This window comes from Melospiza melodia, chromosome 4 (assembly GCF_035770615.1).
Source record: "Melospiza melodia melodia isolate bMelMel2 chromosome 4, bMelMel2.pri, whole genome shotgun sequence".
Taxonomy (NCBI): Eukaryota; Metazoa; Chordata; class Aves; order Passeriformes; family Passerellidae; genus Melospiza; species Melospiza melodia.
In genome coordinates this window covers 21,874,922-21,894,360 of record NC_086197.1, presented here as the reverse complement: position 1 = coordinate 21,894,360, position 19,439 = coordinate 21,874,922, and the positions used below count along the sequence as shown (strand labels likewise).

At 41.6% G+C, this 19,439-nt stretch overlaps 1 protein-coding gene across 1 annotated transcript; it reads right to left on the bottom strand.

Moving 5' to 3' along the window:
* Positions 1-3,706: 3,706 nt before the first annotated feature.
* CMAS (cytidine monophosphate N-acetylneuraminic acid synthetase) lies at positions 3,707-16,310 on the bottom strand. Its single transcript, XM_063154234.1, has 8 exons — positions 16,121-16,310; positions 13,344-13,486; positions 12,953-13,108; positions 10,193-10,326; positions 9,224-9,318; positions 8,390-8,561; positions 6,731-6,881; positions 3,707-5,981 (listed from the first exon to the last, which is right to left on the bottom strand). Exons 1-8 carry the CDS (start codon positions 16,279-16,281, stop codon positions 5,707-5,709), a joined length of 1,287 nt encoding a protein of 428 aa, XP_063010304.1. The 5' UTR covers positions 16,282-16,310; the 3' UTR covers positions 3,707-5,706.
* Positions 16,311-19,439: the final 3,129 nt, after the last annotated feature.

Below are 19,439 nucleotides of genomic sequence, written 5' to 3'. Positions count from 1 at the left end.
TGATTTTGCACCTGCATAAAGACACAGAAGTTATGGTGCTGAGGAGAGCGGGAGAAAAGCCTGTGTGCAGTCCTTTGCCATTTACCAACTCAACACAACCTGAGGGAGATGATGCCCTGCTCTATACAAATAACCATTTGATGTGTTACTTTACTCTTCTGACATTAAAATCACTCACTCTTCCCCTAGAATGCCACTGTTGCCCTCCTTTCAGGTGTTTTTCTTCCCCTATTAATAAGTGGCAAGAGATCAGCTGATGAAAATAATTGGACATTTTACTTAGAGACTTATTTTTTTCTGGCCATTTGAGTATGGGAAAAAAAGCCAGAGGGTCCTTGGGGAAATGAGGTTTGCAAGTGAGTTTAGCTGCACTAAGACTGCTGTAAGCAGTGTTTGTACCACACATTGTATGCAGACAGAAAAAGGATTGTTTATATCAACATCATACTCACAATGTGGAACTGTGTGTGAAGGGACAGGATGAGGACTTGCCTTGTGGACCAAGGTAAGCTTGCTCAACTACTTAAACCTACCCATCAGCCAGGGAGGTAACGGTGTGCTGCTCAAAGTGCAGTTAGCTCTCTAGCTGCTTTGGGGGGATGAGGAATGAATCAGTTTACAGCATGACCTACTGGCCAAATAAAGGATTTACGTAGGTTAAAATTAACAAAAAAAAAAAAAAAAAAAAAAAAAAAAAAGTTTCAGCAGGGCTTAATCAGAGCTAGGCCATGTGTCTCTGTGCTACCCAGCAGCCTGGCTGGAGTAGCCTGAGCTCCCTTGCTGCTAGCAGGGGCAGCAGTTCAGAGGCACCGCAGGGCACTGGTCCAGTTTGCTCTCTACATTGCCATGCACTGCCTGCAAGTTTACCCCCAAATCCCCTTAAAACCTCTTGACTTCCATAATAAATCAAATGTCTGCTTTGTTTGAGCAAAGTGCTTCAAGTGTTGATACACTGATGTGGCAAGCCAAGACCAGGGCCTGTTTGTGAGTTATCAGAACTACTGCCCATAAATCAGTTCAGACTCCAGGTGGAGATAAGTGTAGCTCCTTAAGGTCCTTTAAGAGGCAGCATTCAGAGAATGGAATTGATCCAAAGGTAGATCATAATAAATATATTCAGGAAAACTTAAAAGTTCATTAAGTGACATGAATGGGAGTGTTTTATATTTATCTAAATCGGGTAAAGGGCCGTGAGGGGAAGGAGGAGAAGCTGAGGCCACTTGGTTCTGTTCAGACTGAGGGGAGGCCTCGCTGCAGCCTCGTGAGGGAAGGGGAGGTGCAGGCCCTGCTCTCTGCTCTGTGTGACCAGGGACAGGACACAGGGAATGGCTGGAGCTGGGTCAGGGAGGGTCAGGGTGGATATCAGGAAAAGGTTTTTCACTCAGAGGGTGCTGGGGCACTGAACAGGCTCCCCAGGGATGGTCACAGCCCCAGACTGCCAGAGCTCCAGGAGGGTTTGCACAGCGCTCTCAGGGATGCACTGGGTGGGATTGCTGGGGGGTCTGTGCAGGGCCAGGAGCTGCACTCCTAATCCTGAGGAGTCCCTTCTAACTCAGCTTGTTCTGTGATTCTGAAGTACTTCACCCCATTTTGAAGCTTTTTAGAGCAAGCGTTATCTGATGAATAGAAACACTTCTGCTGGGCCTCACTGCTCAGGAGGATCAGTGAGTGGTGACTGATCCCTCCCAACCTGAGTCTGAACTGCTGTGCACAGTGTGTAACCAGGAAAAAAAAAGGTGGAACAGTAAAAACAAAATCCTACATGGATTACTACTACTGTAGTAGCCATAAACAGGCTACTGTACCCACTGTACTAGCCATAAAGAGGTGTGCAGCTACACCTTCAGATAAAAGTTACAGCCCTGGAGAGACTATTTCCATGTTTAATACAACAGTAGTCATAACTAGTCCAGATATATTTCAATTTAGGCCAGAAACTTGTCTGCAAAGCATGTGAACAATCAGGAAAACATGGTATTTTCCAGAATGTTCTCCAAACCCCTGAGTACGTTTTGGCAGGGAACTTCCACAGCAATTTACTGTATCTCTAACTACAGATAATAATGATCACTGATTCATCCAAGGTACCTGTACTCTTACATAATTCTGCATGTACTTTTGCCCTATTTTCCTTAGTTTTTAAAGATTAGATTAGTCCTATTGATGATAGTAATGCCATGTTCTTCTGCTCACTGTATCAGAGCTACATGCTGACATAGAATGAACCACTAACATACATTGTGAAAAAGAAATAAAATGCAGTTGGGTATTTCCTGCACAAGAAATAGAAAGAAGACTCCAAAGTTCAGAACCAGAACTCTATCTATTGTCAGATTCATGAAATACATGGCCTAAACCTGTTTTAAGTATTCTGAGGTTCATTAAATGTATGTAATCCATGTCCAGCTCTGGAAATCCATGAGCTGCAAATGTGCTGAGGCCACAGAAAAACTGGAAAGCACCACTAAATACAACATGGTAAATTTATATTCCTCAGGCCTTTCCATGGCTCCCCATCTTTAATTTTACAGATATTTTAACACAACTTCCTTCAGTCCAAAGTGAAGAAATCTGGTTTGGCTACTGCTGTGACTGAACCTGATTCCTGTCTTACATCATCCATTTTATCCTCCCACATTTACTCCCTTTGGAGTGCTACAGCCTTTTCAATACAAAATAAACACAACATGCAGTATTCAAGATACACACAAACCACTGAATTATACAGTGGATTATTTTTATCCTATTTGTTATATAATCTTTTTCTAATAATTTCTGTTTTTTCAACTGCTAGCACACACTTCAAACCACTAGATACTTTTCTGAATTATAACTGCTCTGTGAAAATGGATATTTTAACACTTATGTTAGGATTGTTTTTCAGTTAAGCTCAGCTTATTTTATATACACCTCAGTTTCACCAGGTCCTCTCTTTGCTAACCTGAATAATTTGGTATCATTACCTTCACATTGCTCACTGCTCATTCTCTTTCATGCCTCTCCCACAGAATGGGGAATGCTCTATTAAACCAGAGCCACATCCATAAACGTACCTAGAATCACAAAAGGGGACAGACCAACCTGTCCCAGAACGGGAGAGAGAAAAACAAACCCACCATCCAAAGATTTTTCAGACAAGTGTATTACTGGTAAGTTTTTCTAACCCATTTATGCATCAGGTTCACACATAATGGTATTTTTCTTCTGTACAGCATTACTGCTCTTGTAATTAGAATGATTGGTCTCGCTGGGTGGAATTAGACTAATTTAAACTTATTTCTGCAAAAGGTAAATAGTGTTATAAGACCAAAAATTAAAAGCAAAAACCCTCCCCCACACAGGGTCTGGAAAAACTGGAAAAACTAAAATGTGTGATCAAGGTGTAAAAGTCTTAAAAACTTGAAATCAGCAAGTATTAAAACATATCTCTGACTTCAAAAGATATATGTGATTCATATTGATTTGAATTGACTTAAGGTCAGAACTTGTTGCATCACCGAACAGGAACTGGAGAGGAAGATAAACTGAATAGGAAAAAAACCAGATAAAAATAAATAATGACAGTCAGAAGTGGGTGAAGGTGTGAAGGGTTAATTTGGGCACTAAATCTGTCCACCTTTGCCATCATAAATCATTTGTGTGGCACATGAACTTGGGAGTGTATGATTTGCAGTACAGAAACTCACCACAAGCCAGCCCATAACCATTCTCTACTTAGAAGACTAAAGAAAGCTGTTTATTTAAAATCTGATGTAATCAGCCACTTTTTCATAATAGCTTACTACAAATATTTACATAGTTTCCTGTTTTTCCATTTCACATAATCATGACAGAACAGCCTACATTACCTAAGATCTTCTTTGAAATAACCTAGGTGAATTGAAGCAAAAAACCAAGAGCTCACAGGGCCAAAAGATGATCTCAGAATTATCCCAGAATAACAAAACTGACCATTGAAATCTACTCTGAATGAGTAATATCCCTCTAATCAAAGGCAGTTGTGGTGTCACATGTACTGGAACAGGACTTGGGAAAATATTCTACACATTTGGACCTTTCCTGGAACTTGGTATTTCACCTCTAAGGTGACAGAGTTACCCTCACTGTCTCTGCCTCTCTGACCCCTAAATCCTTCATATGATTGAGGCTTCTTCTATAAAATCAAGAGGAGTAATTAAGGCATCCCTGCTCCTACCCTATAATTAGATTTTCCACTACAGTGTGGGCAATACAAATCTGAACCTTTTAGGAAGCACATCCTGCATATCCCATATCTTTTTTTGGTAAACAGTCTCTAGAGCTCTTTTATCCTTCATATTCTTTCCAATGTAAGATTATACCATGAATTCATCAAAATGAAAACATTGATGTCCAAAATGTGGCTCCCCTCTTGTCAAAGTCCATGGGATTTATCCAGCGCAGAACCTTAAAACGTGACTGAGACACTTAAATTTAGGTAACTTAGAGCTGATTAGTACAATAAAAATTTTATCTGTTAACTGTAGATAGGCAGTAAACCATTTTAGTTCAACATTTTGCTTTCTGAAAGGAAGTAAACACAAAGTTTATCAGAGGCCAGCATATCAGGTGATATACTGGGAGTATAACTATTTATACAATGCAAAATTTAGCAGAGAAACAAAATAAAATGACAAGCCATTATCATTCACCTCCCTTGTAATTGCCAGTGTACCATGGGTATTTTAATTTTTTAGCATAACCCAAACCAGAACTTAACTCTGATATATACTATTGTATTTGTAATGTACAATACAATTCCTATTTTCAATAAATACAAGCATGTAAACCAGTTTTAACATGCTAAAAGTAGTCTGTATATATATTTTATGTAAACCCACGTCAACTATAGTTTGGTTTTGTTTTTTCTTTAACAGCAGCTACTTTCCATACAATAAACCTAAAGACTTTTATTTGGCTTTAATTCTTTTGAGGTTCCAATATAGTCTTCATAGAAAGAAACTGAGTTTCTGCAAAGATCTCAAAGACAATGGGAAATTTAACTCCAAATTTGGCAAAATATTCATTTAGGCACTTCAATAAAACCCAAAATTAATTCCAAGACGCACAATTCCAAATGTGATTTAATTATTTATGAGCTTCAAACTGAACACGTTAAAGTGCTTTTTTAAACTAATATTAACTTGTTTTACAGTAACTGAGCTGTATTCTAAAAATAGAGGAGGAAGTTTTATTGATAAGTATTTTACATCTGACCTCTCCAGCACAAGTTAAAACTCTTCCTTGCTAAGGACAAAGCTTGTAAAATGCAATCACACAACCACAACACCATGCATTTGATAAAAGAAATGCAAACCACATGAGCAAAACTGACAGAAGTTTTGGGGTTTTTAAGCCTGAATTACAAATCTTCAAGTCATGCAAAATCATTGATCCCTGAAAACATTCAGATTATGAAATAAAGAGGTGGCATTCCTGTAGGACAGGTGTGATGATTAAGAGCAGATTTACAGGGCACTCTCTTTTGTAGCATTCCTCCCATTGCACTTAAATGGCTTTTAAAATCATCATGGATGTGATCATATTTTCAGCATATAATCATGAATGTGGGACCTGCAATTAGGGGGAGACACCTTTTTAACTCTACTGTGCTGTAAAATTTGAAAGGTAAGCATTCCTTTGGGATATGGATGTACTGAGGAAGAAAGGCAGGACTGACCAACGGCGTTACTCTTTTTCCATCAGTTCCTTATTTCCTTTCCTGCTGTTCTCATTTCTCCCCATTTCCTTCCCTGCTGAGCTGATTTCTTCCAGCTGCTTCCTTGCAGAGTTCACTTTCTCTAAGAGCAGGAAAATGTGTTCTGCAAACTCGCGCACAGCTCCGCAGCCACCTCTGCTCTTACAGATGTAACCAGCAGCCTTCTGGGCAGCAGCACAGGCATCAGCAGGCACAGCACTCATGCCTGCCTGCTTCAGGCACTCCACGTCAGACTCCTCATTTCCTGGGGAGGAGGATGAAGGCAAGGCCAAATATCACACAAGGGAAAGAATCAGTATTTTTCTCAGTGTTTCTCTGGGTATGCGGTGATCTGATTTTTGAATTTTTTTTCTTTTGGTCACAATGTTCATCTCAGCAGCTCAACAGCACTTTGCATATGCAAGTCAGGTGCTGGAAAATCACGGTGATCCATATAAATGATAATCACACTTCACAATATTCAGGCAAGAGAATGCTACTTTTAAGAGCAGTAAAATTATGTGAGCAGCTGAATAAGCATTGGCAGGACTCCTCACTTAGCCTGTCTCTGAAATACAGTTTAGCACAGAAGCACATGGCTTTCAGTTCTAATTCTGTCCATTTCTGACTACCATTTCAGAACATAATCTATACCAAATCCCCCTGAAATCAACTACAATGAGTTCAAAACTGTCAGCTCAAAGTGTATACTTATCAACATTTTGATATCAAAATGTTTCCTAAAAACAAAAGCTTTCCTATAGCCCACTGGAAAAACAGTGAAGACTTCCCTTACCAAATTACACAGATTCATTACTGTCTATAACATTTAGATTGTACCCTAACAGGCCTTGAAATACCTACTTTTGGTGATCGTGTGCTGCAATGTGCACAGCAATCCCATTAAATTCAGTATATTTACAAAGAGAAAAGTGGTTTGAAGCTCAGCAGCAGTACAATGATTCCATTTGTCTATGCTATTTAAATTAAATAAACCAAAGAAAAGGAACTGACCTAAGTAAGCCACCTCTTTCCAGCTCAAACCCATGTCCTCCTGCCAGTCCTTCAGAACCTGTAGTTTATTTGTTACACTGACTTTTGCTACACATCCCAGCTGCATGGCTGACAGTGTTTTTGAACAATCCCTGTCAGAGATGAGTCGGACCTATAGAAATAAAATCAGAGTAAGTTCTACACCAAAGAAATAAGACATATAAGTTGATTTACTATTACAAAAAAAAGCAAGTTTTGCTTGTAGAAGCTCTCTCTGGAAAAGCAGTGAATGATTGATTTTCAAAACTCAGAGCAGAAGTGATTAGCATCCAAAACCAGAGTCTTGAGGTTCCTTTAGGAAGGTGAAAGACCTTTCTGCAGCCCTCCCTGATGTTCAAAAATAATTTACATTTGTCTTTTTAAATGCAACATGTACTAAATAAAATTCTAAATATCACAGTATGGTTGCATGGTGACTATCTAGTGTAGTATGATCTAATTAAGTCACAATGTGGAATGACAGAATTTCCAAGAAAGATTTCTGAAATGTTTGCCAAAGTAGAACATGAAGTTTTTTCCTTGGCCCCTCTACTTAATAACTTAACTTTATTTATAGCACCATTTCAGAGCATCAAACCAACACCACACAGACTGAAGCAGCACAGCACATTATCTCTGGAAGTTCATTCCAAATTCGAAATTTCAGGAATGGTGCACAAGGTAAGCTAAAACCAGAAGATAATTGCAGCAGGATTTTTAGAAATCTCAGACGCAAATCCTTCAGGTTTTCTGTCAAAGATGTAGACAAGCTTATCTTCCCTAATTGCTTTTAAATACAAATGAATGCTTGACACTCATTTTAAGTACAGGATGAAGAGAAGAGGAACAAAAGGCAGGACTGTATCAGTAACATATACTACAAATAAATAAAGTGCAGCACAAAGGCCTAGAGATTTTTCATGAAACATTCCAAGTCAAAGAAGGTATGGAAATAGGCTCCAACAGGCAACAAAACAGTGATTACAAGCTTCCTACCCCTCTGGCTTTCTAGAAAATGAAGCTGAGGGACTGTTGAAAAAACATCTACTCCATTTCACAGGAGTGGGCTCTGGGGTGACCTCACTGTGGCCTCCCAGTGCCTGCAGGGTGCCCACAGGAAAGATGGAGAGAAACTCTTGACAAGAGCCTGGAGTGACAGGACAAGGGGGAATGGCTCCAAAGTGTAAGAGGGGAGGATTAGACTGGATATGAGGAAGAAATTGTGCCCTGTGAGGGTTTTGAGGCCCTGGCACAGGGTGCCCAGAGCAGCTGTGGCTGCCCCTGGATCCCTGGCAGTGTCCAAGGCCAGGCTGGATGGGGCTCTGAGCAACCTGGGATAGTGGAAGGTGTCCCTGCCTGTGGCAGGGGGCTGGAACAAGATGGTTCAGCCCAGGCCATTCTCTGATTCTGTGAAATGGAGAGAGATGCTCTAATTACTGTGCTTGAGAACTTTTTCAAAACTCTTGTTTTCCTCTGAGGCTTCTGAGGATAACATTTGTCCCAACCAATATATTATGCTGCTTGACCACAAGCATTGTGAAGAAACTTCAACTTCTATGCTGCAAGAATATATTTTTTTAGAATCTTTTAATGTGCAGATTACATGAGACGTGAAGGCTCACTCTTCAGAACAGCACTCACCTGGATTCCTCTTTTCTTCAACAGATCAATGCCAACAATATCTCTGTAATCGTAGGAGACCATTTCCTTGTGATCTTCTGTCACATAAATGCGACCATTGGTCAGACATCCATCAATGCTGCAAACCAAGAGCTTCACCTCTTTTAGTGGCTCTTTGCCAAAATATCCAAAGCTAAACAAAGAAATTATCATTTTAGGATAGAAGTTTTTGCACACTTCAAAACCCCAAGTATTTCCCATACAACTGTAACCTTCAGACAGAAGAATCAGCTTTGAAATTGTTCTTTTCTAATGTTTTTTCTCACGATCTCCAACTATATTGTCCCTCTTCAAAGAAACAAACAGAACTATCCAAAAGAAAGCTTATTTATGTCATCCATTTAAAAATTAGGATTAAAAATGCACAGAAAACATACTCCATTCCCACCCATTATTTCCTTAGAGCAGCTGCAAAGACAAGGCAGCTAATGAGGTGGAATCAGCTCATGCCCTCTACACAAACATTCCCATTCCCAGGCATTAGTTATAGTGGTCTGGAGCATGGAAATCTGGGGCACCTCACCTGGGCAAGCCAGAGATGATGGTAACACATTGCTGAGGTATAGTAGGGCTTACACTCTTCCCCAAGCTGAACTTTAAGGAAAAAATCAAACTACCAAAATCCCACCATGTAACAAAGGTAATTCAGTTGATTTCAACGGAGAAAGGAAAAAATCCTGGGCAGAAATAAAGCTGCCCAATTATCTTTGATCTCCATTGCTTACATTCCATGCATTATGAATTCTCATGACCACAGTAGCACCAAAGAAATAAGGCAATAAAAAGTGCTTTTACCTCAACACTCTCTGCTCTGCAATAGGCCAGTCAATGTCTATGTCAATATCCACACTGTGCTCTGCACGCATTTCATAGTAGGCCATTTTACCACCCTGAAGGAAATAAAATCCACTCAAATTTTATGCTTGGGTCAACACAAACACAAAACTCTACAATTTAGCACCATGCAATGAAAGCCAAGTGCCTTTGGTTATAGAGTGGCCACCATAGCTTATATAAAAGTGAACCATCAATTATGTTTTTGCCAGTGACACAGAACCATTTGAAGGAACAGTTAGTAACTATTGAAGAAATAGTTAATAACTATTTCCATTTTACAACTAGAGAAAGTGTGCAAGATGTTGTGCATTATAGCAATTACATCACACTAATTTTACTAGCTCTTTTAATCAGCAAAATAGTAATACCTGCAGCATTTGCTTAGGAAGACTATTTTATTATTTGCTTACTGTTACTTAATTTCCAAGGGAAATATATCCACCACACCACAGTGTTGTTCTGCACCACTACATTGGGATGTAAACATCAGGAAAGGGAAAAAGACTGTTAAAGTTACAGTACAAAAATTGGCATAAGATGAAACTGGCTGAATATAGAAATTTGCCGATTATGACAAGGCTCTGACATGAAGCTCAGTTTCACACCTTTAGTGGCACTAAAATGAATTCTAAGATACACTGGTGAACTCCTGCAAAGCTCAACTCAGTATTGTATTGGTTTAAGGTTAAAGCTATATAAGACATTTATTTGCATAAATTTATTTGCTGTGGAGGATGCTGTTTACTGGAACTGCCCTAGCTATAACTAGCTCTGCTAAGATACAAATAATTAGCAAACTGTTTTGAGGTCAGAGTGCTATTTCATACTGACTAAATCAGAAATCAAAACAGATTATTGAATTCAGAACCCTCTACAGCAAGAGTAGATGTATTATTCTGAAGAGCATGAAAAACCAGAAGCACTAACCTGCAAGTAGCCTTTCTCAATCAGATGCCTCTTGGCAAAATAAAATGAGCCATTTTCATAGAGCTCCCCAGGCCAGTCTTGCCTCCGGTACCGCTTTGCTGGATTCAGGTTTTGGGGTTCTGTCATCTTGTTTTCTGTTAACAGAGGAAAACAATTAAGCAAAAGCCTTAAATAATTCCTGTTCAGAGTCACTTAACAACCTAAATAACTTTCTGTTGAAAAATTAAGGGTATAATTCAGCCACCAACTTCTCTCATTTATTGCCTCCTTCTGCTTAACTTTATAAAGAATCACAGACTGGTTTGAGTTGGAAGGGATGTTAAAGATGATCCAGTTCCTACCCCTTGCCATGGGCAGGGGCCACCTTTCACTATCCCAGGTTGCTCAGAGCCCCATCCACCCCAGCCTGGAACACTTCTAGGGATACAGAATCCACAACTTCTCAGAGGAATCACTGAATTGCTTCTCTTTTTGGAACTGTGGATAAATTGGAGGACTACTCTGTATGTCTAGCAGTGAAAAAGGAAACTTTTCATTACCACTTTAGAAAAAAAACCCAAACCAACCAAACAGAAACAACAACAAAACCCCAAGAGGTTATTTGCTTCAAAACTCATTCCCACAAGGAGTAGGAGGGACATTCTACCAGACTGTCCTTGCCAATATGAAAGAAATACTATTCCTGTACTCCAACTCTTACTGCACATGGGAATGCCTGAATGCACTCTGATACCTGAAAGGACCAGCCTGAAATCTGGAAGGTGAAAAAAGAGCATATGTGAATAATTTTTGCCTGTGAAAACATCTTGAGACTTCCCCAAAATACATCATATTTAAGGATATGCATTAACTCTTCATAAATGTCCACAAATAAACAAACAGCTGTCTGCACAAACACCATCCCAAAAGATCCCACATTATTACCAATGACAATTGTATATGCACCAGAAACCAAATCAAGGACCAGTGACTTTTGTCCTTAAGTCCCTTCAATCCAGATGTACAAAGAAGCTAAAATTCACCAGGTTTCATGATCCAGTAACCACAAGAAAGTTAGAGGGCATTCTCAAACACCCAAAACATTCTGAGGCTTTAGTAGATACACACACCCCTTGTGTTTCATAACCAGCTAAAGCTTTGTGCTCACTGAAGTAAACATTTCCAGTCACAGAGAGACACCTTTCTCTTTGAGGGTCTATCAATATTAAACCTTAATGCAGAAGGAACAACAGAGCTACACACAAAAAAACCCCCCATGAAATTCTTTTTGCATAATCAGTACTCTAAAGCTGCATGGAAAAATAAAAAGAAGTAAAACCATTGTATAATGCTGCTGTGAATCACTGTCACCTGAAACACCACACACCCTAAAGGCCATTTGCATTTATCCTTAAGCTGCTCATGTTGGCACAATCTGTTTCCAGCTCTCCTCAGTCCTTGCCGCTGAATAATTCCTTATCTCTCACCACATTAAAAACGTTTGGATGTCATTTTCTGCAGAAGAATTACTTCTTTTTTTAGTAGGCCTCGAGGCTTTCTTTTTTAACAATCTGCTTCTGGGACACAAGCACTTCAGGAACCCACATGGCAGATCCACATGAGATTCACTCTCACATTTGTCCCTTCCAGCATCTCAAGATGTGTATGTGGCTTGCTAAACTGCAATCCACAGAATCCTGAAATTGCCACCCATGCTTTTGATATTCCTCTTATACTGCACAAACAAAAAGCATCACTTATTTCTCCTCTTATGGGGAACAATGACAATGTTCAAGTGTTTACCCTAAACAAAGGCTTAACTTTTATTTCATCTTATCTCTAAGATCAAGCCTCATTTATTACACATGCTCTTTTACAGCATGATGCTTTCTAAACTCTCAAAAAATTTCATATGAAGCAATTTATATCTCAACAAAATAACTGTAATGCCTGAGTAACTTTAATTAAAAAAAAAAACAAACTAGAAAAAACACCAAAACTCCAGTGTGAGAGTACCTGAAATAGCCATTTTTAAAAAATGAAAACATTTCTGCTTTAACCACAGAAACAAAGCCAACATACAAAATGTGTGGAATAGCTCTTTGTACCAGGACAAAAAGTGCTTTATAGCTAAAGCAAGGTGCAATTTTATTTAAATTGTAAAATGTCAGTCTTTGGTTATCTTGGCCACTGTAGCTAAGGGCCATATTTTCTCTGGGAAAAACCAGTCACATTTTTCTGGATGAGCTAACCAACATGAGTTCAGTAAGTACTCATGACTCAAAGGCATTTTGCAACGTGACATAAGTCAGCAGCCAAATTATCAGGATGAAACAAAACCTAAGTCTGCAGGCCAAGAGATTGTCATCCCATTCTCACCAAGATTTTATCTCACATTTTTGTCATTTGTCAGCTACTGCATAGCAAGAACAAACAGTTTTGTAGTTAGGACCTCAAAGTAGCGTCTGAATACCCATGAATATCCACTAGGAAGAAGTTAACATGTAAGGTTTTTTCTGGAACTGTATCTTCAGCTTAGACAAGCTAATATAATTTTAATATAACTTTAATTTCTACAAAACAGTTACAGAAAGGCTGAGCAATGCTCAGTAATATCAAGACACCAGTGCTTGGAAGGAATTTTTAAGCCATCTCAAATCTCTTGGAGAGAATTCAGTCTATGCTTCAGACATCACTTCCTGAAATAGGACAGGTATGAAAAGCAAGAATTTGGAAAAAAAAAGTGAAGTATAACTGTAACCAGAAACATCTAAATATTACCTCCTTTCTTTACCTCACTCCATCTGAATTGATGCCTCCTCACAACAGAGAAGACAGAATCAAAGCCCTCCTTCTGGATCATGTCTGCCACTTTTATAAGGTCACTGGGATGTAAACAGGGAGATGTTGCTTGAATATTTCCTACAATATCAACCTCTAAAGAAAAACAAAGAGACATTTATGAAATAATTCACACCCTTACTAACACACAACTGCAAAGTATGGTATGAGTAAGTACCACACACCAAAAAAAAAAAAAAAAAAGGAGAATCTGAATCTTTCTGGCTTTTATTTACTCAGTGTTTTACTTTATTTATTTTTCTAAATACTAAGTGCATCATCCCTCTGGGGCTACGATATAAAAGCTCAGCATATTTAATTCCTGATTTACCACGATGATGATTGAGAAACTCTGTGATGGCTTCTAGGGAAGTGGAGGAGTCTTGAGAGACTTCAGGGCTCCTGCGATGGACCTGAGCACCAAACTGCTTCGCAACCTTCTCGATCTCGTCGTGGTCTGTGGAAACCCATATGCTGTTGGCAGACAGTGACAGAAATTAATATAAGGAAAAAATCATTATTGACTTGCCCGTTGCAATTTAACCTGAAAAAAGTCCCAACTTGTTTTTGTCTGTACTAAAACTTGCAATAGAAGGAACTAATTCTTGTGTTTGTATTAATAAAACTATCCCAGTCAGTCCAACCAGCAGCTTTTAACAATGGGGATAAAAAACAGCAGAGTGTAAAATCTGAATCTTGAGTTGCATTTCATGCAGGAAGCTTAAGCAGTATAAAATTTAGAAGTGTTACCACAAAAATCCAGTGTCAGCACAAAGAATTTGTTAGGCATGTTAACAAATCTGTGAATTGTGAATGCCTTGGATGTGGCATTCAGAATCATGTAAGAGTTTAGTTTACAAGTAAAACTGCCACAAAGTTAAAAGATTAGCTTACGCTACAAGTGTGTTAAAATGTGTTAATTGGCCTCTATACACTCCCAGAGAAGGAGCCGTCCAAGTTCCATATGTTTTGGCACAGAAAACTTCCAGTACTGGTAAAGCAAGATTGCAATCGTTCAGGGAAAATAAACATTTACAAAAGGAAGGGCTAATTCTGAGTATCATGTGATGACAAACACTGAGCAAGGGTGAAGCCACTGCTGTCATCGTGATGACAAAAAAGCATGAGAGGTATAAAAACCAAAGCTATGAAAAGTCACCCTTCCTCTCCCAGCAATGTGGCATTCTCAATGCACTGTCCAAAGCAAATGGTGCTGCAGTTACATTTCTTCCCCCAAAGACATTGTGGGATCATCAGCAGAAAAATATGTGTGACAGCAACAGCAATGTCAAGTCACACCCTGAGAACAAACACACAAGAGGTGTTTTCCAGAAACTGCTTTGGGATGGTGAACTTAAATACACATTTCCCATTCAACCACGAGAGTTCTGCTGTGTAACAGGTACCTTGCACAGCTGTTCCATAGGTGACAAGGCAAACCTGGTGCATGTCCACCTACTGCACCTGCCATGCCTCAAAGCCAGGCTGCACAACCCTGACTGGCTTCCTGTTGGGAAAATTCAGATGCCAAAGAGAAGCCACAGCAGGTCATTCAGCAGTACAGATTCACAGTCATTAAAAAATTATCAGTAACCTCAGTAACCAGAAATGTTCTTGTCTGTTTCTTTATTAAAAATAAAACAGAGTGCTGCATCCTCTACTTTTCAGATACAGCAAGAAAGGTTTTCCAGGCCATATAATGACAGAGCAGCTATGAGATACAGTGCTCTGGATCTAGCTGGGCTACATTTCTCCTCGACTTGTTCTGAGCATTATGCAGCAGGTTTGCACTGGGAACTTGCCCCTAAGAGTGCTACACACCGAGCACATCCTAACCATTGCTTTAATTACCAGCAAATGTATAGAAAATCCTCAGACTTGCTCCTGCAGAGAAATCTGTAATGCCTCTATTCTCAACACCAACAACACACATGTTTCTGTCTAGCTCTAATTATTGCTTCCGAAGTTTCAGGCACTTGGCCACAATCTGGGCTTCTCTTCTGTGTCACATGGGCACAAAAGATTATCTCCTTTAACTTGACATTTGAGTGAGACTGCTTCTGATGTGCTGGGTCCAGCTGTGGGCTGCCTGATACCAAAAAGGAAAAATGGGAGCAAGCTCAGCAGGAGCCAGCACGATGACTGGGAATGGGAGCACACATATGCCAGGAGATGCTGAAAGAGACATCTCAGCAAGGAGGTGATTTCACTGCTGGGCATGGAGAGAGGAAATAAGGAAAATTTTTCTGGGTGAGCACAGTGAAAGGAACAGAAGGGCTGTGGGATCTCCATCCTTGGAGATGCCAAGCTCAGTGCACGCTGTCCTGAGTACCCAGATGACAATGAACTAAAGTCATCCTGTGCTTCAGCAGTTCACAGGAGATCACCTCCAGCCCGGCAGTCCCATTTAATGCAGATGTCTTAATGAAGTAAACCCATCAATATTTACAACATCACCAGCTCGTGGCCACCAAACCACGCATCAGAAAAACTTTAATTTCAATTTACTGTGTAAGACTTTAATTTCTCCATTCCTCTGCTGCTCACGCTCAGCAGGAAGGGACAGCTGAGTTCTTGACAGGGTGCTTGCCCTGCCTGACCCTTAACCCGGCGCCACAGTAACTGCACCCCCTTGTCCCAAGTGAGGATCAATCCTGCCTCAGTGGCAGAGTCACAGCATGGGTCGGGCTGCAAGGGACCACAGCGGGTCAGCTGCTCCCACCTCCCTGCTCCAGCAGGTTCCACAGGATTTCATCCCGGCAGCTTTTGAGTATGTCCACCGAGGGAGACTCCACATTCTCCCAGGGCAGCCTGTTCCAGTAAAGAAGCTCTTCCTCCAGTCCAGGTGGAACTTGCTGGGCATTAGCTCCTGACGCTTCTCCTGTCCCATTGCTGGGCCCCACGGAGCAGAGCCAGGTCCCTGCTCTGAGCCCTCCCTGCAGACACTGACAGTCATCCCTAAGAGCCTCTTGACGAAGCAGCAGCTTTCCCCAGCCCCCCCCTGGGCCACGGTCCCCCGTCCATCCCAAACCAGAGACCCCGGCCCGTCCATCCCAAACCCGAACGCGCCGAGGGCAGGGGAGGCGCAGGGGGGCGGCGCATGCGCACCTGTGGAAGACGCCGGCATCCATGGCGGCGCGCAGCACCCAGCCGATGAGCGGCACCCCCGCCAGCAGCTTGATGTTCTTCAGCGGGATCCCTTTGCTGCCGCCCCGCGCCAGCACCAACGCGGCCAGGTGGGGCTGCGGCCGCCCCTCGCCCCCATCCATGGCCGTGTCTCTGTCCCTGTCCCGCTCCCCTCCTCTCCCGCCGCGCCCTGCCACGTTCGCGGACCGCCCCCTGGGGCATGCCGGGAAACGTAGTCCTGCGCTGCCGTGCATGCGTGTGGGAAGAGCGGCGGGGAGACGCCGGGGGGGACAGCGAGGGACGCGCCGTGTGGGGGGCTCGAGGGGGGATGGAGAATGATCCAGCCTGCAGGGAGGAGAGGGTGCTCTTTTGGCACAAGGTGCCCCGCAAAGCCTGCTTTCACGGCAGGATGGATGGATGGATGGATGGATGGATGGATGGATGGATGGATGGATGGATGGATGGATGGATGGATGGATGGATGGATGATGGACGGACTTCTTCGGTGTGTATCTCTTTAGTCTAGAGAAGACTGCGAGGGAATCTCATTAATGCATGTAAATATCTCAAAGGGTGCCAAGAGAATGGTGCCAGACTTTCCAGTTACAGGACAAGGAGCACTGGCCATAAACTGAACACAAGAAGCTCAGCCTGAGGAAGAACTTCTGCACACTGAGGGTGGCAGAGCCCTGAACAGCTGCCCAGGGAGGGCCTGGAGTCTCCCTCTCCGGGGACATTCCAACCCAGCGGGACACGCTCCTGCTGCAGGTGACCCTGCCTGGGCAGGGCGTTGGACAGGGTGATCTCCAGAGGTCCCTATAATCACAATTACAGGATAATCCTGTGGTTCTGCAGCTCTTTGCGGGCGTTCGCGGGCCGTGGCTGCCGTCCTGCGGGCACACAGGACGTGGCTCTAAGGGAGGGCCGCGGAGCCCCGGCCTCGGGAGCTGAGCCCGGGCACCGTGCCAAACAATTCCGGGCTTTTTCCGATCCCAAATTCCAAGGGTTTCTCCAGCCTCATTCCCTTCCCTGTTGAGCAGCTCCGGCAGAGGGCAGAGCAGCCACACGGAGCTCGTGGTGGGAAGGGGAGCTGGGAAGTGCTCCTGGCTTCTCTTTTCCACTTCCTAAAAATGTATTAAAGCATAAAAACACACGGTGATGCTATTCCAACTGTCTTATAGAAACCGAATGGGCAAAATAAGGTAATCCCCTGCTGACCTAAGGCTGCAGGGGAATTTGGGGTTCAAGTGGAAAGTAGAGGCAGTTGAAGAAGTCACAAAGTCACTCCTGGAGACTCAGGATCTCAGTCCCGTGTCTGTCCATGGTGAAAACGTGCCACGAGTGAGTGGCTGATGTCCTCTGGTTATTCAAGGTGTCTTGTAGAGCAAAAGGACCTTATCTATCACTGCCAAACTAAACATTCCCATTACAATAATCAGTAGGCAGGCATTTAAGAAGAATATTCATACTGGGGGGTTTTTGTTCTTTCTGAAGTGTTCCAAGAGACCCAGCAGAGATAGAGAGCTTGTTCTTCTACTTTGCAGATCAAGGAAGCACCTTTCAGGCCTCTTTGTTTTTTAATAAGATGAAATTAGTAGCTGTAAGGTTCTGAGGGGTGTGATTCCTGCAGGTCACTTTCCATATACTTATTTTTAATTATTTTTTTTTCTTTTTAACTCTAGGATTTTAAACCTTTGCCATGTTCAAACTCCCACACATTTAGCTCTATGCTTCTGTCAGAGTTTTCTGTGCCCACAACAGACCAATCTGGAAAAAAACACCAAGATTATTGAGTCCAAACTTTGACTGAATGCCACCATGTCAATGAGACCATGGCACTAAGTACCATAGCCAGTGGTTTCATGACCCCACCACCTGTATGGACAGCCCATTCTTGACCACAGTGAGGAAATTAAAACCACCTGTAATTTGGTTCACCACATTGTGAAAATTTTATGATTTTTCAATAATAATACTTCAGCTACACAATTCAATTCATTTCTCTTCCCACTGCAATATCCCAAGGAGGGAGCTGAGTCTGGGTTCAACTTTCATTTACAGAGAAATGACATTAGGGCATCTGGCACATACCACAGATGCCATACTAGATGGGGTTCAGCTAGTAAGAATATTTTTACAGGTTTGTGAATAATTAAAACTGATTAAATTTTTTTTTTCTCTTCATATCAAAACCAAATCTTTCACTCACAGCTGAAACAGTCCTCAAACAAGCATCTTAAATCCTTCTGTCCTTTTTCATAGACATGTCTGTAACCCAGTCCTAAAGACTATCACTGATGGTAACTGGGTAACTTGTCCGGGCAATATAGAGATTTGTATGATAGCAAAGATTTTCCTAATCTTTACTAAATCTTCTTTTCTGTAATATGAGTCCATTCATTCCTGTCTTATCCAAAACACATCTGGAGATTAGATTCTGCAGGCATGTGCCTACTTGAAAACAGGCCCCATCTCAACTTGGACTTTTCAGGATCAGACCTGTGGTTTCACTCTTCTGGTTCAGATCTTCCAGACTTCCCATCACCACTGTTATTCTCTGGGCTGCTTATAATGTAGTGCTCAGAATTAAACAGGATATTGTAAGGGAGTGAAGCAGAAGGATTACTGCTTCACATTCCTCATTTATACACCTCTATAATTTACCTTTTCTTGTGCAACATTGACACAATTCAGCCACTGGCTTGCTTTGACCTATGGTTTGTTTCTGCAAGAGCTGGGGCACAGCCAGAGATTTCCAACCTTCTGCCTTTTGCCTCTGGCTGTGTGTGCCCCAAGGAAGTTTCCTGCAGTCATTCCTACAGCAGCCAGCCCTGTCCCCACATTTAAATAATTTTGTGAAAATCATAGTCCTGTAGTTTATGTGAAAGTCCTTTATTTATGTGAAAGCTATGGAAAGTCACTGAGCTTATGACAGAGGACATCTACTCCATCTCCTCCTAGCCACAGGTCTGGGTTTGTAGGTTGAAGTTATACTAGTTTGACTCATTCTCTGTAAATTTTTATTGGCTATTAATTTATTTTATGTGCTCACCAAAATTTCTTGATTATTTATTCCAGTTTTTTTTTTTCCCCCAGGAGCAAGTGTTTGACTAATGGTTCAAATGCATCTGTATCAATATTTTACTTCAGATCAAGAGTGCATTTCTGAATTGAGTCTCCAGCTACCTAAACTGTTGCTATGTGGCAGTATTTGCCAGAAGAGACAGAGGGGATAGTCCCCAGGCCCTTCCTTTCTCCCTGTTTTTAACCCAGGGAGCATTTTACGCTTTCTGGTCTCAAT